Below are 27,894 nucleotides of genomic sequence, written 5' to 3'. Positions count from 1 at the left end.
TTCCTCCGGCTCCTCGGGTCGGAGGAAACGGAGGAAGTCGTCTGAGGAAGTCGTTCGGAAGAAGTCCTCTGACTCGAGAGCGAGTCAGACGACTTCGGTCCGATCCCGAGTATCGCGCCGCCTAACCAGCCACGAAACGTCGGCGATTAGCAGATGATGCGGAGTTAGGAACGCGCGAAACCGATGAAGCGTTTGAGCGTCCACAAGCGTCCAGATAGTTTAATGACCGAGTGTTCGTTGCTCCTAGGGCTGTCGATGATTCCGGGTTGATCTTGCGCAAAACATGGCTGAGTCCTCGAAGCATAACCTCGCAAAAGCTTGGCCGAACCGAGATAGAGCTAGGTGGCGTCGCCAGCTTCACTGTTTGCCCAGTCTTCGCACCACTAGTGTGAAGTTGCCCCTAATGTTTTTGTTCTTCGGGAATTTTGTCGGCGATTACTCGTATACTTAGCCTATGAGCTCAAGGGGATTAACCTTTCGCAGTACGGCGTACTTAGGTCCATTTTGCTGCACTTGAATTGCGTAGCGTAGATTGTTTTTTGTTGTTTTGAGAGCAGCTACATCTTGGGTATTACAAACGCATGAAAGAGGAATGAAACGCCTCGTTTATAAAGAGTTATTTGTACGGTCGCTATGTGTGATACGTGAGATTATTGAGGTTCGCGTCGTTGCTTAAGTGTTTCTAAACTCGCTTTGTTATGCGATAATGCTTTTGTTCGAATTGTTCCCTCTTAGAGTTTCTGTGCAGTGTCGTGGTGTTATTTGGATTTTAGGTGGTAAAATTGTTGTGCCTAGATATTAGTGTTCTTCCGCTCCTTATACTACAAACACACGTTCGCAGCCCCACGGAAGTATATGAGTAACAATAGCACCTCTTCATGGCCAAGGAATAGCCAACATCATATTTCATCTCTTTTATCACGTCGATAAAAAAAGTGTACATAATTTATTATACTTATTTGGTGGGCTCTTGGCCAACTCTTGCACACGTAAGGTGGACGTGTACACGACGGCCTCAAATTCCAATTCAGTCTTACGGCGCAAATGCCAGGTAACAGACCGTCGGAGGTTTGGCTTACTAGCGAAGATTGAGAGAGCCAGATAGCTCTTCACGATCAAGCCCAGCTAGCCGCAGAGACCAGTGGAGCCCTGGACTACACCCACCGCTCAAAGCCTTTAAGTGAAATAATGTTTATATTACTAGGTATTTGATGGGCCAATTTGTGTGCTAGGTACAAGATTTGTGTTCTCGCACTGGTGATTTGTAACGCTGAGCCGTACCCATTGGCAGTGCAATCAAAGATGTGAGAGCTACGTGACGAACTCACTGTAGTTCTTGTGCGGCACTGTGGACTTATAGATGCATCATCGTCATCAGCCTATATTTATGTCCACGGCAGGACGAAGGCCTCTCCCTGTGATCTTCAATTACCCCTATCTAGATTATCCTAGATTATCTGCCTAGATTATCTGCCTGGACCTAGATTATCTGCCTCTTAATCAGGGTTCGTATGAAGGTTGTATCAGGGTCTTCTTTATTAGGGTCTGTACCGGAGTTCCGCCTAGTGGACTTAGCCGGAGGCATCTAAAGCCGTGCGTACATGAATGCGACAGTAGCGCGCCACATTTCTGAGCGCATTTGGCATAGGCCATGCGACGCCGTTTACTTGTAGCGCATTAACTCTCGCGAGACCGTATCGCTACATGCGTGAGTCTACTCGCGCCCTTAAAACAACCATCGCCTGGCGCATTAATGCGATGCACCATTACCGCGGTTTGCACGAGTGCGATGCCCTAGAAATGCGATGCGATGCGCCACTGTCGCATTCATGTAAACGCCGCCAAACCCAGCTGGTGTGCTGTGTGACTTGGGCCTACGGTGCGGACACAAGTGTTAAAGGACATTTATGCTACATGACATTTACCAACGCATTCATGAAGCGCTGCAACTACTCTTGACATTGCAAGGGGTGTAGGCGCGTTAAGCGCCAAGCGTTGCGTTCCGTTCAACCTTAGGGTTAATTCCACTTGCACCGTAACACACCGGCATCACATTGGTTATGGGGAGTGAGGAAAGACGGCTCGGGTATGAATCTGGTGGAATGTTTACCAGTGACGATAGCTCAGTTCCGTCCAGGAAAAGAAGTCAACCTAATTAATTCCCGTGTATTGCTTCAACGGAAGCAGTGCAAATGCATATGGGCATCAACGTATAGCATCTACATAACGTAACGCAGTATCTGTTAACACAGTGAGGGCGTCGATTTATTCAGCAGTAACACAAGCGTGCACTTACGTCGAATTACCGTCCCGTCCGCCGATTCCCACTGTTCGTATGATCCGCGTGACTTTTACAGGTAAGTATACAATCTTATCAATATCTTATAAACATTTTGATACGGTTTGGAAATTATAGATTATATATATTATTACAGTCAAGGTAGCCGCATGAGTGCAAGAGGAAGGAGTGAGAGCGGAGAAGACGAGAAAAAGAACGTTTTTGCCCGTTTGAGGCTCGGTCTGAAGCCTGTTTAAAAAAAACCCCGTTTTTGTAGCGTCGTAACAATATATAAGCTAATATAATATGTATTCGATTGAATAGGGATGGACTGATAATATTAACTTAAAACTGACTAACGTCGATGTTTTGTCGTTGGTCTTATCTCGAGCACAATCGAAGTGCGACGCCTGCAACGCCTTCTGGCGGTGCTCCTCATCATGCGAATGTCGTGCGACGCCTGGTAGCCGCCAGAGTTCTGCCGCCGAATTCGGACTGTCGTTGCGTTCTGCATCGCGCCAATCCATTGTAACCGCGTGTAGTAAGAACACCATCCCAGCTGCTTAGGTGCTACGCTAAACATTGCCATTGCTGTTCAAACATGCCATTCGTATATTTGCTTTCTTCTTTCACAGAAATGTGTTTACATTTGGAAGATTTTTTCACGAAGTGCAGTATACTTACTGACAATAAGAAATCGGCCGTTTTCTCGCTGTTTCTCTGTTCATAGGCTCTATATATTCTCGACACGCATGGCGGCTGCACGGCCGCCATTATCCGCCATCTTGGCTGTCTCATTGGCTGTCCAGAGGTCACCAGTTTTGAAATTTGTGCCGGGAACAGGAAGTTTAGCAAAATGCAATTTTGCGTTTTCATCAGAATGACGAAACGTGACGTGGAGCGGCAAATTTCATCGACTAATACTTTCTCGTGGTCCTTGGCACCTATATTGCGACTTTAGCGCTTTGAAAAGAAAGTGGATGGTAGCGTGCAGAAACCCGTGCAATGCATCTGCAATTACGCGAATATGTGGTGGCGTTCCAAGATAGCCGGCATGTCAGCTTGATGATTGGCTGAAGGAATATACCGCGAGAAGCGTCTCAGGAAGGGCTGTTTCGTGAACGTCATTTTTATGTTGCGTGACGTTGCGCTGGGCCACCATTGCAGAGATTTTCCGCCATAATTTGTGGTGAGTTGAGCCGCGCGAATTATAGTAATGAGCGGCCATATGCAATGTCGGTCGAGAGGCATGCGTATCGCCGCATTTTTCCTGTCATTTGGGGCCATGAAAATCTTTAGTTCCCGACGCGTGGTCTTAGCAGTTGCATCGCTCTCGGGTGGTGTTGGCATTTGTGTTTTGAACAATGATTTTTATTAAAACACGTTTACTTGAAATAATATTTGTTAAAACTAGCAAACTTCTTGCGACTTTTTGCACTTTTTCGCTGCTGCATTTGTATTGTAATCAATAACAATGTCTTTTCGCGTGATCAAAGGCTATGACAACGGCGACGTTTTAATTTATAAAAATAAAGGTGCGCAAGGCGGCGTCTTGAAGTTTCCTCTCGCAGTGCGAGTAAGCAGCGAAGTGAACAAGAGATGGCAGTGCCGGCGCTTGCGTCACGCAAGCGGATGCCGGTGGCGCGCGCAACGCTATCGATGATATTCGGCCGCTTCTCAGCCAGACGAGTCGGGCTGAGTCACTTGCGTTTCACGAGAAAGCGATAACGTGGCCTAGGGCGTGCGCTCATCATCACTGGTAGCTTTTGTATGTTGTCTCAAGGTAGAAGTCCAGCGCGTGGGCACCAATATACGATGACTCATACCGTTTCCCGATGACACGCATGCTAGGTAATCAAGGAGACGACAGCTAGTGCGCATGCAGACGACGGAAGTGAGAAACGATTTCGATGGAATAATCGTACGCTTTGAGCTAGCTGCTTTATTTTTATTGGGGAGGAAAACTGTTTTGCTTTATCAAGAATGCTAGGTTCAATGCCTACATTACAGTTTCTTAGGCGAAACGTAAGATTTGCGTCACGTTACGAAAGCAAATTGGGGCTATCGGCGCCATTTTGTAAGCGTCACGCCTCGAAGAAAATGGCGGAATGTCCAGAATAGCGACTCATGAGCCATTGTGATTAGCGAGATGGCGGCACGTGACAATTGGACAAGCCGGAAGTATATGCAGCTGTTGTTGCGGAATCAACGGTAGATATATGGAAGGGTGTTGCCGATGATAACGAAGCCCTTGTTCCTCACCGCGCTGCAAAGATCAAGGTGCGAAAAGTGCTTGGCATTGTACGCCATAGTGGGTGCAGGGCTTATTTTATCTGTCCTTGTTGCTACGTCAGCCAAAGTGTATGAGACCACTCAGTATCAGTTCGCTCGGTCAAAAAGACGCCGCCACGCTCTTGTGGGAGCGTAGGATTCATCTCCGCCATAAGACATCGCCATGCCGGATCTTGGACAAGGACCGGTGCACCGTTTTCGCGACCACGCCGTCACCGGCGTCAACTGGCGACTGACTCGGTTCGTCGACGAGGTGCCGAATTCACGCGTATGCGGCCTCTGCTGCATGATCCCAAAACGGATGACGCTGTTGCCATGCGGCCACGCTCTGTGCCAATCTTGCCACGCAGCCAGCTTCGAAGGGGGAGTCGGGCAGTGTCCATTGGATCGAGTGCGATTCGAAGAACCGGAGTGCTTCGGTTATGAATTCCCTACCAGGACAGCGAACACATTGAAGGTAACAGTTTCTATGGTTCTTTTTCTTTAATGAAGGGGAATTATGCATTAGCATTATTGTGCTAGTGTATATTTGCATGCCTGAAGATAACAGTGCCCGTTTGCTATTACCGAACTGTAATCTAGCCATTCACTTTGACTAAATGTCTCGTTTTGTGTGTCTCAAAGCTAACACAATGGGACAACACACACTCACTGTAGGCTCATGTGAAATATCCTGTTGGAACTTATTCATTTCTTAGTGTGACATCATTAGTTTGAATTGTGCGACGTCATACTAACATTTCGGCGTTGTCGTTCTTACGCGAAATTCAAAGCGAGATTGGTCCATCTGACTTAGTGGTAATTAATCACTTCCTCTTCAAACGTTAACCTTCCTAATCTTGAACTTCAAACACTGACACATCAGAAAAGAAAGTTGGGTACATCAAAAAGATAGATTCACCACTGAACCTTCTAAACAATAGTTTTGCTTCCGACATTACACTTTCTTCAAATTTTTACCTTAATACATTATTGCTCAACCGCTACCGCCCTCCCGGTTTCCTTCATCTCCGCCGCCCTATAACAACCATCTCGGCATGTAGTTGGTGAGCGCATTTATTTGAGGAGAAAGCTATCAAACAAACAGAAAATGGAATTTCTTCACCGCACCACAATGCTGCTGTCGCGGTAGAGGAGTTGGGAGCTGGAAGAATAGTGGACGTGTGGTGTCGTTTTCCCTCGATTCTGGCTTACCAGGCCTGCCTTTTGTGTAAGACGAGCTATCGTCCTATTTAGAAGCACAATTAGATGATTCACCTAGACTTAACACTCGTGTTTGATGCATCCCTATAGTTTAGACAGATACAAGTACTTCTGAGTAATTTTGAGCGTATATGCTTCCCTGTAGAATTCCGCGTTTATGTTGGTTCACACCAGATTTCATGTGAAAGCACATTCTAAATATTAGGGACAGCGATGCAACGTGCCAATATTAAAAATTAAAAAAAAATCTGTCTGCCAAAATATAAAGGAACATGTATGGTGCGATATTTGTTTATTTTTTTCTTCTGTTAAGGTGCATTGCTGGAACGAAGCGCACGGCTGCGAGTACACGGACACCATGGACCGTATGCTGGAGCACTATGAGAAGGAATGCACATTTCACTCCGTGGAATGTCTGCGATGCGGTGTGGTAGTCCATCACAGCGACCTGCAAATGCACTACGTGGCCGGATGCATTGCCGGTGGTTCATCCGCGATCGCAGAGTACCCGTCCTCGAATCATACAGCACTGACCCTTGAAGACGTGAGCGCTGCCCTTGAAGACCTGAAGACGATGTTGGGGGATCCCAACCACGACCAGCTGCTGCCAGTGATTCAGAGTCAGTTGAATGAGCTTACAGAACAAGTCAGAAACCAGGAAGCCAGGTTTTCTGGGATCACTCGCGAGCTCAGAACATGCGAGCACAATTTAAAGGGTGAGATCACTCAAATCGCCGCCACGATTTCACCGACCGTGTCAAACCAGCTGACTGCTCCGCAAAATCCGGCGGAGGAAGCCAGCACGTCGTCGTCGCTGTCGTTGCGCTCGGAAAAGGCGCTGATACTTCGAAAGTTGGAATACTTAGCCCACATATCGCACGATGTTCTGGAACGCTTGCGGCAAACTTTCCCGCAGCGTGATTCCAGCCGTGTCATTGCATATTGTAAGCCTTGGGACGATGAAGTTCGGCATTTTACCAGTGCGCTGCCAACGACGGCCGCATGGGTTGAAGCATTTGGGAGCGTCAGCTATGTTCTCACCCTGGAACACTGTCAAGAAATCATTCAGTGGCGGCAGGGACGGAGAAAGCTTGCTCAGATTACGGTGTGGCACATGAGGGACACGTACTTTACGCTTGCCGTCTCCACGCACTACTATGGTTCTACTTGTGAACTCATTGTGGAGATCGTGTTTAACGGGATACTTGAAGACTCTAAGTGTTTGCCGTCTCTTTGGCGCATGAAGGTGGTGGATAGTGAAGGATACAGAAGCCGTTTGTTGACTTCCATTAGCGAGCCTTGTTACTGCAGGGACGAAGACTACTCATACGTACACTTTCACCTCGAATTCAGCATAGACATTCGTTCCCTGAAAAATGATGGTTTCCTTCGAAACGGTAAGATCGAGTTCAGGATCGAGCTCGACGACGATGAAATGAACGGAGGAGTCGCAGGGGAGCATTCTGATGTTCGTCATCACTGAATGTGTATTGCACTGCTGAATCGTGCTTGCCACTTAACAGGTGTGTGACCTGGGCATAGGGATGTTTTGATGTCCTTTCAGCTGAATAAAATTAGCGCTGCGAAATTTCTTCGTTCCAATTTTTTAATCGGTTGTAACATTCAACTTATTGTTTTGACACTTCAGCTGGCAGTTGATTTATTTATTCACTGTGCTCCTACAGTTTGCGTCCCTCACTACTGTGCACCTTTTGTGCTTCTCCTGCGGTTCGTAAGCTTAAGCCGTCCACCTCGATTCTGTCCTATGCATTGAATCCGTGCGGCTGCTAAAGCGATTGATTTCTAGGTGACGTTCATGTTTGATACTACGCGGGAGCACGGCGCGTTGCACTGTATCCGAAATGCCCGGAGAAAGTTGACCTTCGTTGGGTTCATGCCTTCGCTTGACTTCAAACCATATTTTTTGCGCAAGCCCTTTGCACTACGCCGTCTATGAACGGTGTATTCAAAGCTCTAATATCGCACGCAATAAGAGAATAGACTGTTACAGCAGCTCCATTGGTCAGGTAAATTGGCGTTGGGAAAGATAACGTTTTGAACACGAAATGTCTTGTTTCAGTACTTCTGGAATGAGAAAGCTTCTTAGGACAAAATGGAGTTGATGATGATGACGATCCGGCAACCCGACAGTAGTAATTCTACTGGCACGTCAGTTCGAAGACCCGACAACACCTAAAAATCTGCTGATCTTTACGAGAAAGCTGATGGCGACTGAACCCAAATGTGTGTGAGCTTTTTAAGGTTGGTTGCAGGTGTGCGATTAACGGGTAAACATGCCCATACGGTTGTTTTGACCATTGCTGCTTCGTAATGCCTATAGTTATACTTCGTCCTGTTCGTGCTTGGCTTGCATTAAACTTGTGGTGTCCGGTTTTATTTCACCTCTTTCAATTATTGCAGTTATCCCTCGCCGTAACGACTACACAAGCTCCTTTGTTTCATATTCGAAAGCATTGTTGGCGAATCGGTGCAGTAACGCCAATTGTCGGAGCTTTGTGCTAAGTGCAGTTTGGCTATGAGCCACAAAATGAGGCTTCACGCCTTCTCTCTTTCTCTTCGCCTCCTTGCTTCTACGGTGTACAGAAACGAATGTACACGGGCATTTCAGCTTCCCCCCACTGTTAGAATGTTACCATCTATTTTGATAATCAAAATTTCGACCTGAATCTCATCCGACGAAGGGCCGCGCTGGTGTGTCTGCGGGCCTAGAGGTTAAGGAAACCCCATCAAAAGGCAGTGGTAAAAAAAAATACAGGAAAACTTTCTGCATGTATCAGCCAACTTCAAGCATAATTGTGTGGGCGTGTGCGTGAGTGTGCGCGTGCATGCGTGTGTGTATGTGTTTAAACACTTTAAAAAAAAAAGTCAACGCTTGCATCTTGCCACCAGGTAAGTGAGCAGTGTCACTTTCTTCAAACCACTTTTTCGATTGCACGTGTAGCGGCGAGCAGATACGAAATCATGCCACAGGTTTCACCTTTCGCTACATATGGTAATTTGTTCTACATCAAATTACCCTTTATGAGTTCGTATGATCTTTGATACGTGTGATGCGCTTAATGTTGATACGTAAATTTGGCATGTTATAAATACAATCTGAGAGATCGTTACAGTGTTCTGAGATTATGTATATTATAAGCAGTAAAATGTGAACGCAACATGAAATCAGTGAAAACTTGGCGTAGCTAGGGCAAGGCAAGATGTATGCACTGCAAAATAAGCAGGGTAATATGATCAGCAATTTCGATGACATAGTGAGAGCACCGGAAGAATTCTATACTGACCTGTAGAGTGCCCAGAGCAGCCAAGCTACTTTCATTCGAAGTTGCGATGAACAAGATACAGAGGCTCATTCTATAACTAGCGATGAAGTTAGAAAGGTCTTAACAAGACATGACCAGGGGAAAAGCTGCTCGAGAAGATGGAATAACAGTGGATTTAATCAAAGAGGGAGGAGTTATCATGCTTGAAAAGCTTGCGGCTCTTTATCCGTAATGCCTCGCGACTTCAAGTGTACCAGAGAGCTGGAAGAACGCCAACATTATACTAATTCATAAGATTGGAGACGTTAAAGGATTGAAGAATTATAGACACATTAGCTTGCTTCCAATATTGTACAAAATATGAACCAAGACAATTTCCGATAGAATCAGGGCAACGTTTGACTTTAGCCAACCAAGAGAACAGGCTTGCTTCAGGAAGGGATATTCTATGATGGATCATATCCATGTCATCAATCAGGTAATCGAGAAATCTGCGGTATACAATCAACCTTTCCATATGACGTTCATAGATTATGAAAAGGCACTTGATTCAGCAGTCATAGAGGTACTGCGTAATCAAGGAGTACAGGAGGCATACGTGAATATCTTGGCAAATATCTACAAAAGTTCCACAGCTACCTTGGTTCTCCACAAGGAAAGTAGAATGTTACCTATCAGGAAAGGGGTCAGGCAAGGAGACACAATCTCTCCAATGCTATTCGCCGCATGCTTAGAAGAAGTATTCAAGCTCTTAGACTGGGAAGGCTTAGGAGAGAGGATCAACGGCGAATATCTCCGCAGCCTTCATTTTGCAGATGACATTGTCCTATTGAGCAACAATTGGGACGAATTACAATAAATGCTTGAGGACCCTAACCGAGAAAATGTAAGAGCGGGGTTGAAGATGAATATGCAGAAGACAAAGGTAATGTTCAATAGCCTGGCAAGGGATCAAGAATTCAGGATCGCCAGTCAGCCTCAAGGGTCTGTAAAGGATTCCGTTTATCTAGGTCGATTACTCATAGGAGACCCTGATCATGGGAAAGAAATTTAAGAAGAATAAAATTGGGCTGGACTGCATACGGCAGGCATCGCCAAATCCTGACTGGGAACTTACCGTTATTGTTGAAAAGAAAAGTGTACAATCATTGCATTCTACCCGTGCTAAGATATCTGGCAGAAACTTGGAGGTTAACAAAGAAGCTCGAGAACAAGTTAGGGACCACGCAATAGGCGATCTAACGAAAAATGTTAGGCCTAACGTTATGAGACAGGAAGAGAGCGATATGGACCAGAGAACAAACGGGGATAGCCGATATTCTAGTTGACATTGCGCGGAAGAAATGGAGCTGGGCAGGCCATGTAATGCGTAGGATGGACAACCAATGATCATTAGAGTTACAGATTGGATACCAAGAGAAGGGAAGCGCAGTCGAGGACGGCCGAAAACCAGGTGGGATGATGAAGTTGGGAAATTCGCAGGCGCAAGTTGGAATACGCTAGCGCAAGACAGGGGTAATTGGAGATCACAGGGAGAGGCCTTCGTCCTGCAGTGAATATAAATATAGGGTGATGATATACATATGACATAGTATAATACATAATAGACTGAATCGGTGCTGACTGATAATAAGAACTTGGCGCTGAGTAACGTCGATGGTTTGTCGTCGGTCTGATCTCGCGTACAATCGACGTGGGACGCCTGCAACGCCACCTGTCGGTGCTCCTCATCACGCGAGCGTTGTGAGACGCCTGGTGCAGCCAGGGCGCTGTTCCTTCTATGCAGCCGGAGTGTCCTGTGCTGCGTCGCCGCAATACAATATTGAAACCGCCAGCAGTAAGAACACCATCCGATGTCCTTAAGCGCTTCTAGATTTTGCCATTGCTGTCAGTGCCTCGCAAAGCTGGTAAAATCCAAAATGTATCTTTGTTCTTTTATAAAGACGTCTGCGTTCTTCGTTTAAATGCGGTATTCATATATTTGCTTTCTTCTTTCACTGATATCACTTTACATGTGGAAGCTTCATTGACAACGTGCAAAATCATCGCTGGCGATAAGAAATCAGCATTTTTCTCGACGCGTCTCAGTTGCTTAGCCATTGCGAATAGCGGGACGATGCCACGTGACAATAGAACAAGCTGAAAGAATATGCACCTGATGTTGGGGAATCGCCGGTGGATATATGGAACGGCTGTCGGCGACGATAACGAAGCAGTGTTCCTTGCCACGTTGCCAAAATCTAAGTGCGAAACGTGCTCGGCATTGTACGTGATAGTGGGTGCAGGGCTTATTTTATATCTTCTTGACGCTTCTTCAGCGAGAGTGCACCAGACCATTCCGTAGCGATAAGTTCGGTGAAAAAGCCACTGCGTTCTTGCGAGAGCGTAACGTTCGTGCCTTAAGACCCCGCCATGCCGGATCGTGGAACTGGACGGGTGCACCGTTTTCGCGACCACGTCGTCGCCGGCGTCAACTGGCGACCGACGCGGTTCATGGACGAGGTGCCAAATTCACGAGTGTGCGGCCTCTGCGGTGTGATTCCAAAGTGGACGGTGTTGTTGCCGTGCTCACACGCTCTGTGCCAATCCTGCCACGCAGCCAGTTTACAAGGAAGCGTTGGACAGTGTCCGTTGGATCAGGTGCAATTCGAAGACGCGGAGTGCGTGCGTTATGAATTTCTTACCAAGACAGCGAACACCTTGAAGGTGAGGAGGGAAAAGACCATTTCTGTCGTTCTCTTTCTTAAGGGGAGCGAGTGGAGGACAGGGAGAGCAATGATGCATTAGTATTAGTTGCGTGACTGCGTTAACGATAATAGTGCCTGTTTTCCTTTTACCCTACTGTAATATACTAATTCATCCTCATTGAATATTCCATTTTAGCGTCTGTCAAAACCGACGTAATAGAAAAACGCAAACTCGCTGTAGGCTCAAGTAAAATATTCGTTAAGAACTCGATATTTATTCATTTCGTTGTATGACAGACCAAACGTAAAAAAAAAAATTCCAATACTTTTAAATCTGTGACTGTTACAGTGACGTCTCGGCTTTGTCGTTTGGACGCAAGATTCAAAGTGTAATTGGTCGGTTTCATTTAGCGATAAATAATCACTTTCGCTTCAAACATTAATCTCCCTTCTCTTGAACTTCGCACTTAAACATGAGGAAATGAAGTTAGGTGCAGTCACAAACTTAACTTCACTAGTGATTCTTATGAACGATAGCGTAACTTCAAATTCTTTCTTTAAGACATCATTGCTTTACCGCGCTCCGTTTCCTCCAGCCAACCGCCTTATAACAACTATCTTGACTCCTAGTGGATGAGCGCATTTATTTTAAAAGCAAGCTAGCAAGCGAAGATGGCGGTTTTCAATGCATAACATTGCTGCTGTCGCTGTAATTAAGAGCTCAAAGAGTACTTGAAGTCTGTTGTCTTTTTACCTGGAATCGGTCTTACCGAGCCTGCCTTTTGTGTGAGCGTAGCTATCTTACTATTTAGAAGGGGGGGGCATAATGAAGTGTTTGCCGCCTATTTGGCGGATGAGCGTGTGGGATATGGCAGAAAAGAAGCGTGATTTGTTGCGTTGCTTCTGCAAGCACGGAGAAGACTCATTGGCGCACTTTCGCCTCGGATTCAGGATAGACATTGATTCCCTTAAAAATGGTGGTTTCCTTCGAGGCGGAAAATGGTGTTCTGGATCGATCTCGACGATGAAGAACTGATCCGTGGGGATTACAGGAATCCTTGAAACACCTGATGTTCGTCATGCCTGAATGTACTATTGCACAGCTGAATCTTGCTTGCCACTTCCTATGTGTGTGACGTGAGCTTAGCGAAGATCTGATGTCCGTTCTCCGAAATAAAATTACCACTGCGAAATTACTTCTGTTCAATTTTCTATGCTTTGTAAATGTCAGTCTATTGTTTTATGACTTTATTGGCTGTTCATTTCGTTGTTTATTTATTGTGCTCCTACAGGTTGTGTTTCTAATTATAGGGCTACTTTTATTCTCCCCCTGCTATTTCTAACCGCAGGAACCGTGCGGCAGATGCTGTGAGGCTGCTAAGGCGATTGATCGATTTCAATGCGACGTTCGTGTTTGGTACTACGCTGTAGTACTTCGCGTTGCCTTGTATCCGTCATACCTGCACAAAGTTGACCGTCGGAGTGTTCAGGCGTTCGCTTATGTCTTTAAAGCATAATTTCGGCAAGTTCTTTGTACTCCGCCGTCAATGAACAGCGTATTCAAAGCTCCAATATCACACGCAATAAGACAATGTTCTGTAGAACAGCTCGATGGGTCAGATAATTGGCATTGGGGGAGATAACGTCTCCAACACGAAATCTCTTGTGTCGATGCTTCTGGATTGGGATGCTGCTTCGACCAGAAGCATAGAGTTGTTGATGATGAATGTGCGTCTAGGATGCTTCGTAATTCTGCTGGGACGTCTGGCCGAAGACCCGACAAGACCTAAAAAAAACTGCTAATCTTTATGAGAAAGCAGGTGGCAACTGAAGACAAAGGTACAGGAGTTTTTTTTTTTTTTCAGCCTGGTTGCGAGTGCGATATCTGGTATTCATGCTCACATGGGTGTTTTGACAGTCTCTGCTTGGTAAGGCCTATAGTTTCACTTGGTGCTCTTTGAGCTGGTCCGGCATTAAACTTGGGGTGTCCTACTTTATTTCAGTGCTTTCAATCTTTCAATTATTGCAGTTATGTCGCGCCGTACCGACGAAACAAGCTATTTTGTTTCATTTTTGAAAGCATTAGTTGGCGAATCAGTGCAGTATCGCCAATTCTCGGAGCTCGGCCGTGATTGCAGTTTGGCAATGAGGCAGAAAGTATGAGGCATGCGAAATAATTCTTGACGCCTGCTCGCTTCGACGGTGCACAGAAACGAACGTACGCGGGCATTTCAGCTTTCCTCCACTGTTATAATGATACGATCTATTTTGACAACCGAACTCTCATCCGGCATTTCATTAGACGAAGGGCCGCCAGCGGCCGGGTGCGTGTGCGGGCCTACACGCTAAGCAAACATGAAAGCATGAGTGTGTGTGTGTGTATTTAGACACTTTTAGAGAAGCCAACACCTGCAGCTTGCCAACAGGTAGGTAAACGGTGTCACTTTCTTCACACCACTTATCCGATTACACGTGTAGCGGCGAGCAGACGCGATCATTCCACAGTTTTCATATTTCCCACCATACGGCTAAAGCTCCGAGTTAAACCTTCACAGATGCATTTAAATCTGGTAAATGATGCATCAAGGACAGCGAAGCTCTGCAACTCAGTCATCGCACCCTTCGGAAGTGTTAGGCCACTGTTCTGGTGCACTTGGGTTGCGTAGCGTGGCAAATTTTTGTTTTTCAGAACAGAATCTTGTTGGGCCTTGATAACGCATGTAAGGATATAGCAACACTTCGTTTATGAGAGCGTTGTTTATTTGTGCGGTCGCTGTGAATGATAAGTGATGTTATTGTTGTTCGTATTGTTTCGTAAGAGTTTGTAATCTCGCTGGGTTCTGCGACATTGTTGTTACCATTGTTGCTCTGAGAGTTTCTACCTAAGGCGGTGATGTTATTTTAATTTGTAGGTGATCATGTCGTTGTGGCGCATATTACTGTTCTTTGGTTCTTTCGTCTAGTAACGTATGTGCGAATGCGCACGAAGCGGTATATGTAACTGTACCACCTGTTCGAGGCCAAGGATTAGGCATTTGCCTCTATTTTATCACGTCGATAAAAGAAAGTGTACATAATTCATTACACTTACTTTGTGGGGTCTTGGCCAACACTGGCCAACGTAACCTGGACGTGTAACCTATGGCATTCACATTACAACTAACATGGCGCATATGGACGAGGGAGAAGTTGACACAGGACAAGCGTTTGTCCTGTCTCCACTGGTTCCTTCTCCTTACGGCGCTACGTTGGTTGTATTACGATGAATAACCAGCATTGCCCAAACCGATTCCCTTCTGATATACCTTTCAAATTGCAATTCGGCCCTCACGCCGCAAATGCCAAGTGACAGACAGCGGGAGATTTGGTTTGCTGGCGAAGATCGAGATAGCCAGAGGACGCTTCTCGATCAAGCCGAGCGAGCCGCCGATACCAGTGGTGTGCTGGACTGAGGACTCCACTGCTCAAAACCCCCAAGAGAAATATACTACTATCTCGTGGGCATATCTATATACCAGCGAAAGGCATGTGTTCTCGCAATGCTTACTCGTAACGCGGGCAGTTCCTGGTGGCAGTGCAATCAAAGGTGTGGGAGCTGCGTGTCGAACTTGATAGTGCGGTCGCATCACCCTCGCTCGTGTGCGACACGTGGGCCTAGATTCCTTGCTTCTTTATCAGTATTTGTTTGAAGTTTGCATCAGGGTCTTTATCAGGGTGCGGTGCTACGACTGTTGGAAATGCTGCCACTGGCCCCAAAAGACAACGAACGTGGTCACTTCTGATCGAAGTCACAACGAACATGCTCCAGCTTCTGATCGCGCTGCGATTCTACGGCGCCGAAACCTTTCAGGTTGTCACGGGGGACCTTGCTAATGTTTAATTAATTTAAGTATTTTAATGAATGCGCGAAACGAGCTCCAGGAGCACAGCGCGTTCTTCTTCCGAAAAGTTTGTTTTCTTTTTCCATCGTCCGCGCGGGTTGAAAACACACAACACACACACACACACACTCTATGCACGAACACCGCACGAACACCACACGTTTTAAGCAACAAAACCAAAAAACGTCTGGACGGTGACACACACAACCACAGTGGCTGCGGGAACAAATGGGAACTTGTGGCCAGACAAGTTTGAGTCTAAAACTAAATAGTTCTTTGTATTTTACTCGACAGAATGCGCTTGCAAGCACTGCAACATATATATCCGCATTGCTGTGCTGCAAAAATTGTATTTTTTTATGATTGAGCCGATCGTACATGCAAATTATTTGCATATCCTCGACACCAGACGACATACTTGACCCGCAGAGTGTTACTTTCGAAAGTGATACTTAGTGTAGTTTTTGAAGTACTCTCCTAAAAGGTTCCTGACACTTGTACTTTTACCGCACTTATTAACGTCCTACAGAAGTTCCGTTTGTGAATACGGGCCTACGCTCCTGTTTTGTCATATTGCGTAGAAAGAGCCAACCACGCCCCCCACTTGCCCTGGGGATCGGGGGATCGGGGCCTCGGCCTTTCAGAAATAAGTTAGGAGCAGAACGCACAAATGACTGCGTAATCGCGCTTCTTCAGAGCTTGGAAAGTTGGGCGGTCTATTTTACGTCGTCCAGACTCAGATTCGAGACGTTGATGCGAAATTCTTGGGTCCGAGCGGCCACGAAGGTTCCACGGATGGCGCCGTGCCAAAGGCCGGGAAAAGGAGAGGTCCAGTGGGATCAGAAAATGGTTTTACATACAAATGTACATCGTAAATTACATGAAGGGTTCCATGACTTTTGGAGCCGTCTACTTGCTAAGGGGTTTGCATGTCCTAGCGTTTACATCTCCGAGCGTCTCATTGGTCGAGCGTTTTTTATCCCTTTCGTTTCCCTCTTTCATTCGACGAGGGAATGCACTTTAAATCTTCTTAGCCAATGACCATCTTCGACCAGTTCGCTATATCCCGCCCATGATGTGTCCGCCTTTCACCGGGCTCCGCCTCCAATCTTGCCTGATCGCCTCCGCACACCAGGCAACGGGCGACACCTTGGGAACCAAACGTTGATGTGGTTCCCACGGGAATTCTCGACGCTGGCCCCTTTCAAGAATTAGTCGCCTCTCTGTGACGGTCATTTCGCGGAAGCCACCGTTTCCAGGAAGGGCGGTGGCTGTTGTCATGGAAGGGGCTCTTGGTCGGCGTGTCACAACCGGCGCCGGGCCTCGTCGTAGTTCGGGCGTGCGCTGGTGCTTCACGCAGAAACACCAAGAACGACGTTGCTGTTTTAGCGACGCACGAGGTTGATGATCTATTTCAGCCTGGGCAGCCTGGGGACTAATTGCTCATCCATCACTCCCAGGTGATAGTGACGCTCCCCGACCGCGAGAATCGACAAGCGTGAAGAGCATTTCACAGCTTCACTTCTGTCGGTGAGGCCTCCTTTGTCCCGAAGGACCGCCAGACACAACAGCGTGTGCACGTATTTTTGATGCCACAGAAGGCAACGCTATATCGGTGAACACGACATTATATAGCATGTTTTATTTGAACTCATATAATTTTTCAAAATTGCCTGTGGAATCGAGCACAAATCTACTTATTGAGCTGAATACTCAAAGCTGTATGAATTAATTGCACAGGAAATCAATATCCATAATTCATAAGCTAAAAATTTTAACTGAATCAGTTTTCTATTAATCCCTTTAGCACATATGCTTCAATACACGAATTGACGCCAGCGATTCCGCAAGGTTCATCCGCTTACAACAAATGTTTCGAGTAGCACCAGTTTTGTGGTAAGCTCAGTCAAGCTTGACGGTCAAAATGCATTGTTGCTCCACTTACTTTTCTAAAAAAAACGCGAATGATGGCCGCGGCGGCCTCATTTCGATCGGGGAGAAATGCAAAAAACACCCAAAAGGCGAATAATCAATTGTGATAGCAAATTAGTAGAGAAATATACAGAGTAAGGATAGAAGTTTTATCGGCTGCATGAACTTGAACACATTCGCTTACTAACGGAAATAACAAGCATGGTGTTAGCGCGCACAAGCAAACGTGAATACATCCCACTCGACGACAGCAGACAACCTCTGTCAAAACGCTGGCGTAAGCACGCTCAGCCGCAGCAGCAGCAGCGAGCGAAGGTTCGTGCATGCGGTCTATCGCTTCAACGGAAACTGAGTGGCGAAAGCACAGCGCATACAAAGCTATGAGCCGTCTGCAGATCGCTTTCAAGATACGGTGCGGGCGACTGCCCGCAGCCGCGCAAAGCACAAGTACGCAGTTGCGGGCAGAGTAGAAGCCGCACCCCCTCCCTCCTGCGCTGCCTTCCCGCTTTCCTCCTTTCGCGTGCGAGACTGAGTCGCCAGTTCCCCTTGCGCCGTTGGTGCCGCCGCACAACGTCGCCCCCCTTCCTCCCTTCCACCCCCCCCCCCCCCCCCCGAGCCTTTCGCGTGACGGTCACGTTTGCTCTTCGCCGTGCGTTCGCTCTCCGTGAAAGCGCGCGTCCCTAGCGCACATTACAGAATACGGCGCGCGGCGTCGATTTTATCGCCCTTGGACTTTATAGGGGACCTCAGCGACGACGGCGAGGACGCCGGCGACTCAGACAGCAGATATGCGCTTGGAGTGTCTATATAATTGCTGTCGCAATAAAAGTAGCCAATCAGCTACATCACGGTCGCCACAGGAGCTTGTACTCCACGGTACTCAAAGGGGACATGAGACATATGCTCCAGCGACGATTAGGCATTCTAATCCTAATTTAAGTTCACGAAAGACCGAAACATGAATTCGGAAAAGCTTAAATAACGTGCATTATAGCAGAATGCACGTTATTCTGTTAAAATACGTTACGGGTAATGCAAAATTCAGTTGCTACCCACCGTGGTTGCTTAGTGGCTATGGTGTTAGGCTGCTAAGCACGAGGTCGCGGGATGAAATCCCGGTCCCGGCGGCCGCATTTAGACCGGGGCGAAATGCGAAAACACCCGTGTACTCAGATTTAGGTGCGTGTTGAAGAACCCCAGGTGGTACAAATTATTCCAGAGTCCCCCACTACGGCATGCCTCATAATAAGATCGTGGTTTTGGCACGTAAACCTTAGAATTTTTAAATACAATTGCGGCTACCATTCTTTGATAATAGTGAAATATCTGACAGTAATTGTATAGATAGTGAAGCAGCCATTAGAGCCAAAATTTTCGTGGCCAGCAGGGCATTAGATATTCTCACTTTTACGCACAGCATCTACTCGAGGGAACACTGGGTGTGAATTGGTACTTGTTGTGGTCCCTTATTACTCGTATACTTCTTTCTTTCGTTATTTGCTATGGATTGGGTCATGTTGGCAGTAATCGCGGTAAGTCGCCGGCTTCTCCGCAACGTTGAATTGATGTATGAATTGAAGCGATGCTTACCCATTCCTTCAACTCCATGCATATATGATGTACCGAGGGCACATGGCGTGATTTCCGCAGCGGAGGTAATTTCCTTTGCGTGGAATTCGGAAGCGGAGAGAAACAGAACTGGTCTCCGAAATTTATGCAAAGGTAAATCGATAATGTGCTGATCAATTATTTCGCAAGGTATCTTCGTTAGTTTTTGGGATTTGGTACCTACTATACCCCCGCAGTGAAACGCTATGGAAAATTTTAACAGTGAACGCGCAAGTAATCTAGAAAGCGCGGTGCACCGTTATGCATTCGGTCGAAGTATTAAAATTTTGCATTGTTTTTTAGTAAGGACATCACTCACTCACTCACTCTCCTTGAGAAGCTTTACAGCTCGGCCTGTAGCCACGCACATTTTTTTTTCCTTATGATATTCCCATCTAGCCCACTTTGCACATTTATTTACAAAACATATTTTTTTGGTCTTCGGGAAATTTGTCAGCGATTACTCGTATGCTTAGCCAATGAGCTCAAGGGGCTTAACCTTTCGCAACACGTACTGCGTACTTAGGTCCTTCTTGCTGTACTCGAATTTCATAGCGTGTTTTTTTTTTTTTTTTTTGAGAGCAGCAACATCGTGGGCGTTATGAACGCACGAAGGAAAAAAAAACGTCTCGTTTATAACATTTTATTTGTATGGTTGCTGTGTATGATATGCGAGAGAGAGAGAAAAGACTTTATTTCAGGTCAGACTAAGACCTATAGATATTCCTCCGCCAGGAGGACCATGGCCAGCTGGTCGGCGAAGGCCGCCGACGCCAACCACACCCGCCAGTGGTGAGGTGGGGGGTTAGGGTAGTGAGGGGATTGTAGGGCTGCGGGGCAAGACAAAAGGATGCGCTCTACATTTGCGAACGTAGAGGGGCAGTTGGGACATGAGGGGTCTGAGCGGTAACGATAAAGGTATAGGCGTGCTGGAGTGATCAAGGTGTTGAGCTGGATGGCCCTGAGGGTGCGTACTTGGGCAGTGGAGAGACGAGGGAGTGGTGGCGGAAGCGTCTGCAATGAATGCCGGAGGTGTTTGTAGTGCTGCTTCAGTTTTCTTATAAATGTGTGCCTCGATCGTCGGCGCCCGGCTATTAATCTCGTGGGCAAGCTCATGAGCGAGCTTATTGCCGATAATCTCCGCATGACCTGGCACCCACACCACAGTGACCAAAGCAGGGGAGAGAAGGGAGAGAGCGTCAGAAAGGTCGTCATGCAGATTATCGGGAAGTCTGTTGTCGCGAAGAGCCCTGATTGCTGCCATGGAGTCCGAGCAAAGGCGATACCGAGGACAGGGAGGAAGAAGGGTTAGTTCGTGCGTCGCGTCAACGATCGCGGTCAATTCAAGGGATAGAGAAGAAGTAGAAAGTGAGAAGGGGCCAGCCGTGGAAGTGATGGGAATGCCAAGGGGGGTCGGCATTGTCACACAAGCAGTGGAGCCACGAGTTTGGTAATACGCTGCGTCGACGTAGCATGTGACAGTGTCCGGTGGAAAAGGGTCGTGGAAGTGAGCGCGGGCTTGTCGTCGTCCCTCATGAAGATGTGGGGTCATATTAGAGGGAATAGGGGCACAGCGGAGATTGCTGGGAAGAGGTCGTTGAGGGGTGTACAGAGGAAAGTCAATGGGCCGGATGCCAGCCCGCTGCAGTAGCCAATGACCCTGCGCAGAGCTGGATAGGCGGCCAAGTTGTCGATCCCTATGGAGGCGCAAGAGCTCTGCAAGGAGAAGAAATAGGCCTGTTGCGTATAGTTTGGCTGTGGATGCGTGTGTCGGAAGATGTAGGGCAGCTTTATAGAGACTGTTTAAAGCCGATTGAATGCGATGCATTTGCGTCTGCGTAAGTGTGCAGTATGGCAGGGAATAAAATATTTTGTTCAAGGCAAAGGCTGTTACAAGTTGATTGGCTCTGCATTCGTCGAGGCCGCCGCGCCGCTTGACCACTCGTCGGACTAAGTGAGTTACTTGGTGGCATGTGGTGATCGTGGACTGTATTGCGCGGGCGAAAGAGTGGTCTTGGAGGGGAAAGCCTAAAACCCGGCAGGAGGACGTGCGGGGGATGGGAGTACCGGCGAGAGTGAGATTAAGGAGGAGGTTTACAGACCGTTGGTACTTTGTAGCGGAAAGGAGCAGCAGCTCAGATTTCTCTGGAGCCGCTTGCATAGCAGAGCGGGAAAGGAATTCGGAAATGAGGTTGAGGCCGGATTGTAATGTGAATTCCACCTCCCCCGGTGAGCCGTGAGTACACCAAAGGGTTATATCACCAGCATAGAGAATTGACTGTAGGTGCGGAATCTCCGACAAGGATTTTGCGAGAGGGGCTAGCTCGAGATTAAAGAGGGTTGGAGAGAGCACGGCACCTTGAGGTGTTCCGCGGGTGAGCGCGATGGGCGGGGACAACGTGGTCCCGAGTCGGAACTGAGCTTGTCGAGAGCGGAGAAAAGAAACGTAACAGTAGAGTCGGGATCCACAGCCGGTGTCTTCGAGTGGGGAGAGGATAGCGTCATGAAGTAAGGTATCGAAGGCCTTGCGCACGTCCACAGTGACAAGTGCGTGAACTTGACACCTCGAAGGTTGAAAGAAAGTTTCCTGGAGAAGGAGAAAGAGGTCTTGAGTAGACATGTGGGGGTGGAAACCAATCTGATTGTGTGGAAGGAAGTGAGTATCGTCGAGAAGATCCGTAAGACGCGCGAGTACCATGCGTTCCATGGTTTTCCCGACACAGGAAGTAAGTGAAATGGATCGCAGGTTGGAGAGTGTGGCGGGCTTGCCGGGCTTTGGTATTAGAGTAATGATGGAAGAGGTCCATTCATCGGAAAGAGTGCCATTGGTCCAGTGTTCATTTATTTTGTGTAAAAGAAATTCTTTATCCGAATCAGGCATGTTCTTCAACAGAGAGTAAGTGATGTGGTCCGCACCCGTAGTGGTACCAGTCTTGTTTTGAGCCAAGGCTCGTTCTAGGTCCGGCAGAGTGAAGGGGCTGTCCAAACCGCTATTGGAAGGCCCTGTGTACTCAGGGTACAGGGAAGGAAGTGGGGGAGAGATGTACATATCCGTGACCTGTTGAAGGAGGGAAGTAGCACCATGCTCGGAGAGATGCTTTTGGATTGTGGGGAGAGGAGCAGGTTGAGGGCCAAGGAGGGACCGGAGGATCAACCAGGCTGATTTAGTGTGGAGGGAAGAGTTGATAGAATCGCATATGCGATTCCAATTTGGTGTCTCAAGGATGGAGCAGTGAGTTAGTATGTCAGTGTTGAGTGTGTCTAATGTGTGTCTAAGCTGGATGTTGTTAGGTTGGGTACGGATGCGACTAAGGAGGCGTTTACGGCGTCTCCAGAGACGCATGAGGTGTGGGTCAGCGTGGCCCGACGGGGGGTTAGCTTCTGTAGTGGTGGTGGCCTGCGACCGCGTTCGCCGTAGCGAGTCCACCCACACATCATAGTTGGTAGTTGACTCCTGGACTCGCAGGCGACGAAAGAGGTCCCAGTTGGTCTGGGTGATGCGTTTTTTGGGTTTGTGAGTGAGGGTCCGTTTAATTTCAATTATGTGATGGTCGGATAGGAGGGTGTCCGGAAGGACTTGCCAAGTCTCTGGAGGATTGTGGCTATGGTGAAAGGCGAGGTCAGGCGTTGTATGACGTTGTTTTACGTTTCCGTCTCGTGTGGGTGTGTCTGGTGTATTGATGAGTGTATATGAGTGCTGCATAGTGTGTGCGTGAAGAAGGCGGCCAGGGCGCATAGTGTTTGTGTAACCCGAGATGGTATTTGGGGCATTGAAGTCTCTGCCAAGAATAATGTCACGGTGTTTTGGAAAGGATCGAAGAAAATGAAAGAGAGGAGAGAGAATTGTGGAAGAATTTGGGGGATTATAGACGTTCACAAGTGTGAGAGGTGGGTTCGGGGGGTCTGGGTAATACGAAAGGGCTGTTACATATGGAAGTAACGTGGATGGAACATCTTCCACTTCATAAGCGATATCCCGGCGAATATAAATGGAAGACAGCGGCGCGGCGGGGTCGGCGTGCAGAGCTCGGTAGCCTGGGATGTTTTTGGTATGCCTTGTTTCTTGTAGAAGGATAAAGTGAGGTAGTGTGGTTTGCGTAAGGAGCCATTGCTGTAAGGGGGTGAGGTTTGTGGAGAGGCTACGGCAGTTCCACTGAATTATTGTGATCGCCATGATGCTTGTTATTGGAAGGGTTATGTGGAGCGAGAAGGGTGGCAGGCTTAATTTTGGGGGCCAGGCCTACTGACGAAGCGGGTACGGGTAGGTGCGCTTGAAGGGGTGGTTCTTGTCTTCCATAGGGCCTGGGGCGTCATTAAATGCTTTGTTTATGGTGGAGTTCAGATTGTCAAGGGACTGTGTGAGGTTTGAAATGAGCGTCTCAAGGTTGGAAGTACGTTGGTCTTGTGCCTCGATACGTGCTTGTTGCATCTCAACCAGGGATGTGAGTGCGGTTACGCGAGAGGTAAGCTCTGTCAGCCCCAGCTCCAGCTGTTCAACGCGGCAGAGAGAGGGGGAGGTTGTGGGTGCGGGTGCGGGAGTCGTCGGCGACCTTACCTGGCGTACAGGTTTCTGCAGGGGCGAATCTTGCTTGACCGGAGCAGGCGTGTGGTATTCCGCAGGCTTCGGTTGTGCACTCGGTGCTGGTTGAATCACAGGGGCTGGTGACACCTGGGTCAGACGCCGGTGCAGGCCCCCCCCCCACTGGGCACGTGTAGGCAGTAGGCTTGACGAGGCGCGCACCTTGGATATAGATGAGGAACTGGAGGGCTTTACTGGGGGTTGTGACGTGTTCATACTCTTCCACTGCTGTCTGTGTAGAAGGCGCTGCTTATTGGCCGCGTTGGCGCAGGCTTCATCCCGTTGCATCCGAACTGGGCATATTTCTGCAAAGGGAGTGTGATGGCCTTGACAATGAAGACACCATGGTGAGCAGGAATGTGGTTCATCAGGCTGGCTGATGGGTGTGGAACAAGTGGGGCACAGGCGCTGGTTTCCGGGGCAGGCACACGTGCGATGTTCATATTGCAGGCAGATAGTGCAATGATGGGCCCGGGGCTTATGGGGACGGCAGCGGAATTCGAGTCGTTGGTAGTACACGGAAAATGGAACGTGCATGCCGGCCAAAGTGATCAGGGCGGAGTTCGTATTTCCCATGCGGCGGGCCAGTAGGATATCGGCTTGATAACTGTATAAATCACGCAGAAGTTCTTCTTGGGTAGCGCCAGGGGCGATTCCGTGGATAACCCCGCGGCACGAGTTGGTTGGAGCTGCGAGGTATGAAGCTACGGCATATATGCGGCCAGCGAGCATGATACTCTCAACGCTGAGAAGGCGGCTGGCGAGTTCGATGTGGTGGGTCTTGAGTATGGCGAGGCGGTTGCGATTGCGTAGACGGACTGAAACGTCGGCACAAGTATGCGCCGGGAGCTTTGCTGCTCGTATGAAAGCTGGGAGAATGTCCAGCAGCTGGGCGGAGGTGGCGGAAGGTAACGCTGGCAGGTGGACACAACCCGCATGGAGGTCAAAACTTGGGCGGGCAGCAAGTCGAGGCTTTCGGACATTTCAGGGCGTTGTCCATTCTCCTTCAGGCTCATCCAACTCGATAGGGGTTGGAGTGGAAGTGGAATCTAACGTCGGCGTCTCGTCAGCCATGCCGGCACGCAGCAGTGGTAGGGTAGGGCCAGCGAGGCCGTCACCGCTTCAAAACTTCAGTGATTCCAAGCCTGCAGTCTACAACTACGCGGTTGGACGGGTGGCATCCCCAGCCTCCGGATATGCGATGTTATTGGGGTTCGCAAAGTTGGTTAAGAGTTTCTAAACTCGCTTTGTTATGCGATAATGCTTTTGTTCGCATTGTTCCTCTTAGGGTTTCTATGCAATGTCGTGGTGTTATTCTGACTTCTATGGCGCTGTGTCGTATATTAGTGTTCTTCCGCTCTTTATACTACAAAAAACACGTGCGCAATCCCATGGAAGTATATGTGTAACAATAGCACCTGTTCATGGCCAAGGAATAGCCAACAGCGTTTTTCCTGTCTTTTATCACGTCGATAAAAAAAAGTGTACATAATTTATTACCCTTATTTGGTGGGCTCTTGGCCATCTCTTGCCCACGTAATGTGGACGTGTAAACGACGGCCTCCAAATTCCAAATCAGTCTTACGGCGCAAATGACGACTAACAGACAGTGGGAGGTTTGGCTTGCAAGCGTACATCGAGAGAGCCGGAGAGCGCTTCACGATCACGCCCAGCTATAGCCGCAGAGACCAGTAGAGCCCGGGACCGAGGGATCCATCCACCGCTCACAGCCCTTGAGAGAAATAACCTTTATACTACTAGGTACTTGATAGGCCAATCTATATACTAGGTACAAGATATCTCTTCTCGCACTGGTGATTTGTAACGTGGGCCATACCCATTGGCAGTGCAATCAAAGGCGCGGGAGCTGCGTGCCGTTCTTTCTTCTTCTTCCTGGGGTTTTACGTGCCGAAAACCAGTTCTGATTATGAGGCACGCCGTAGTGGAGGGCTCCGGATTAATTTTGACCACCTGGGGTTTTTTTAACGTGCACTACAACGCAAGCACACGGGTGTTTTTGCATTTCGCCTCCATCGAAATGCGGCCGCCGCGGCCCGGATTCGATCGTGCCGAACTTGATCATGCTATCGCATCACTGTTGTTCGTGAGCGGCACGTGGACCTAGATTTTCTGCCTCTTTTTTAGGGGTTGTATGAAGGTTGTATCAGGGTGTTTATTAGGGTCTGTACCGGAGTTCTGCCTAGTGGACTTAGCCGGAGGCATCTAAGCCGTGCTTACATGAATGCGACAGTAACACGCCACATTTCTGAGCGCATTTGGCAAAGGCCATGCGACGTCCGTTTACTTGTAGCGCATTAACTCTAGCGAGACCGCATCGCTACGTGCCTGAGTCTACTCGCGCCCGTAAAGAGTCCATTGCCTGGCGCATCAATGCGAGGCACCTTCCTAGCGCATTACCGCTGTTTACACGAGTGCGATGCGTTAGAAATGCGATGCGATGCGCCACTGTCGCTTTCATGTAAACGCGGCCAAGCCCAGCTGTTGTGCTGTGTGACTTGGGCCTACGGGGCGGACAGAAGTGTCAAAGGACATTTACGCTACATGACATATACCAACGCATTGATGAAGCGCTGCAACTACTCTTAACTTTGCAAGGGGTGTAGGTGCGTTAAGCGCCAAGCGTTGCGTTCCGTACACGCTTAGCGTTAATTCCACTTGCACCGTAACACACAAGCATCACATTGGTTATGGGGAGTGAGGAAAGACAGCTCCGGTATGGGTATGGTGGAATGTTTACCAGTGACTATAGCTCAGTTTGGTCCAGGAAAAGAAGTCAACTTAATTAATTCCTGTGTATTGCTTCAACGCAAACGGCGCCGTTACGTGCATATGGGCATCAACGTATAACATCTACATAACGTAACGCAGTATCTGATAACATATTGGGGACGTCGATATATTCAGCAGTAACAAAAGCTTGCAGTTACATCAAATTACCGTCCTGTCCGCCGATTACCACAGTTCGTATGATCCGCGTGACTTTTACAGGTACATATGGAGTGTTATCAATATCTTGTAAAACACTTTTATGCGGTTTGGAAATTATAGAATAATATATATATATATATATATATATATTTAAAGATCATTTATATTAGGTTTATTAGGCGTGGACTGATAATATTAACTTCAAGCTGACTAACGTCGATGGTTTGTCATCGGTCTCACCTCGCGCACAATCGAGGTGCGACGCCTGCAACGTCATCTGGCGGTGCTTATCCTCATGCGAACGTTGTGAGACGCCTGGCAGCTGCCAGCGGCTGTTTCTCCCGCCCAGTCTTTGAGTACTCCGTCGCGGTAATACATTGTAACCGCGTGTAGTAATGACATCATCCCAGGCGTTTAAGTGCTACGCTAAACATTGCTATTGCTGTTCAAACATGCCGTTCGTATATTTGCTTTCTTCTTTCACAGATATGCGTGCACATTTGGAAGCTTTATTCACGAAGTGCAGTATACTCACTGACGGTAAGAAATCAGCCGTTTTCTCGTTGTTTCTCTGTTCATGAGTCATTGGGATTAGCGGGACGGCGGCACGTGACAATTGAACAAGCCGGAGGTATATGCACCTGTTATGGCGGAATCAACGGTAGATATATGGAAGGCTGTTGCCGATGATAACGAAGCACTTGTTCCTCACCGCGCTGCAAAGATCAAGGTGCGAAAAGTGCTCGGCATTGTAGGCGATAGTGGGTGCAGGGCTCCTTTTATCTGTCCTTGTTGCTATGGGAGCCAAAGTGTATGAGACCACGCAGTAGCGATAAGCTCTGTCAAAAAGCCACCGCGCTCTTGTGCGAGCGTAGGATTCGTCACCGCCATAAGACACCGCCATGCCGGACCATGGACGGGTGCACCGTTTTCGCGACCACGCCGTCACAGGCGTCAACTGGCGACTGACGCGGTTCGTCGACGAGGTGCCGAATTCACGCGTATGCGGCCTTTGCTGCATGATCCCAAAACGGACGGTGCTGTTGCCATGCTCGCACGCTCTGTGCCAATCTTGCCACGCAGCCAGTATAGAAGGGGGCGTCGGGCAGTGTCCATTGGATCGAGTGCAATTCGAAGAAGCGGAGTGCGTCGGTTATGAATTCCCCACCAGGACAGCGAACACCTTGAAGGTACCAGTCTC

General features: G+C 48.1%; 2 protein-coding genes and 1 long non-coding RNA gene across 19 annotated transcripts in view; 2 read left to right on the top strand and 1 right to left on the bottom strand.

The window, feature by feature from the left end:
* The window catches only part of LOC119431215 (uncharacterized), a 635,270-nt gene that overhangs the window by 26,291 nt on the left and 581,085 nt on the right, over positions 1 to 27,894 (top strand). Inside the window, exon 1 of one of the 4 annotated variants that reach the window (XM_049657803.1) lies at positions 11,312 to 11,559. The exons of 1 other annotated variant lie outside the window; for it this stretch is intronic. In XM_049657803.1, coding sequence (XP_049513760.1) covers positions 11,470 to 11,559 — 90 coding nt within the window. In that variant the 5' untranslated portion in view covers positions 11,312 to 11,469. Of the gene's footprint in view, positions 1 to 11,311; positions 11,560 to 27,482; positions 27,884 to 27,894 lie in introns of those variants that run through there. 2 more of the 4 variants (XM_049657805.1, XM_049657806.1) reach the window with 2 other exon arrangements.
* Positions 1 to 27,894, top strand: part of LOC119431222 (TNF receptor-associated factor 3) — a 276,207-nt gene that overhangs the window by 189,119 nt on the left and 59,194 nt on the right. For 5 of the 12 annotated variants that reach the window (XM_049657820.1, XM_049657807.1, XM_049657810.1 and 2 more), the window contains one exon: positions 6,087 to 6,439. In XM_049657820.1, the coding sequence (XP_049513777.1) occupies positions 6,087 to 6,439 (353 nt within the window). Of the gene's footprint in view, positions 1 to 4,823; positions 5,028 to 6,086; positions 7,313 to 27,894 lie in introns of those variants that run through there. The other 7 variants (XM_049657815.1, XM_037698692.2, XM_049657814.1 and 4 more) reach the window with 4 other exon arrangements.
* LOC125940984 (uncharacterized) overlaps positions 1 to 27,894 on the bottom strand; it is a 109,260-nt gene that overhangs the window by 46,060 nt on the left and 35,306 nt on the right. Inside the window, exon 2 of one of the 3 annotated variants that reach the window (XR_007464133.1) lies at positions 6,222 to 6,338. The exons of the other annotated variants lie outside the window; for them this stretch is intronic. This is a non-coding gene — a long non-coding RNA (uncharacterized LOC125940984). The remainder of the gene's footprint in view (positions 1 to 6,221; positions 6,339 to 27,894) is intronic. 3 annotated transcript variants of the gene reach the window in all.

This window comes from Dermacentor silvarum, chromosome 10 (assembly GCF_013339745.2).
Source record: "Dermacentor silvarum isolate Dsil-2018 chromosome 10, BIME_Dsil_1.4, whole genome shotgun sequence".
NCBI lineage: Eukaryota > Metazoa > Arthropoda > Arachnida > Ixodida > Ixodidae > Dermacentor > Dermacentor silvarum.
This window is presented reverse-complemented; position numbering and strand designations above follow the sequence as displayed.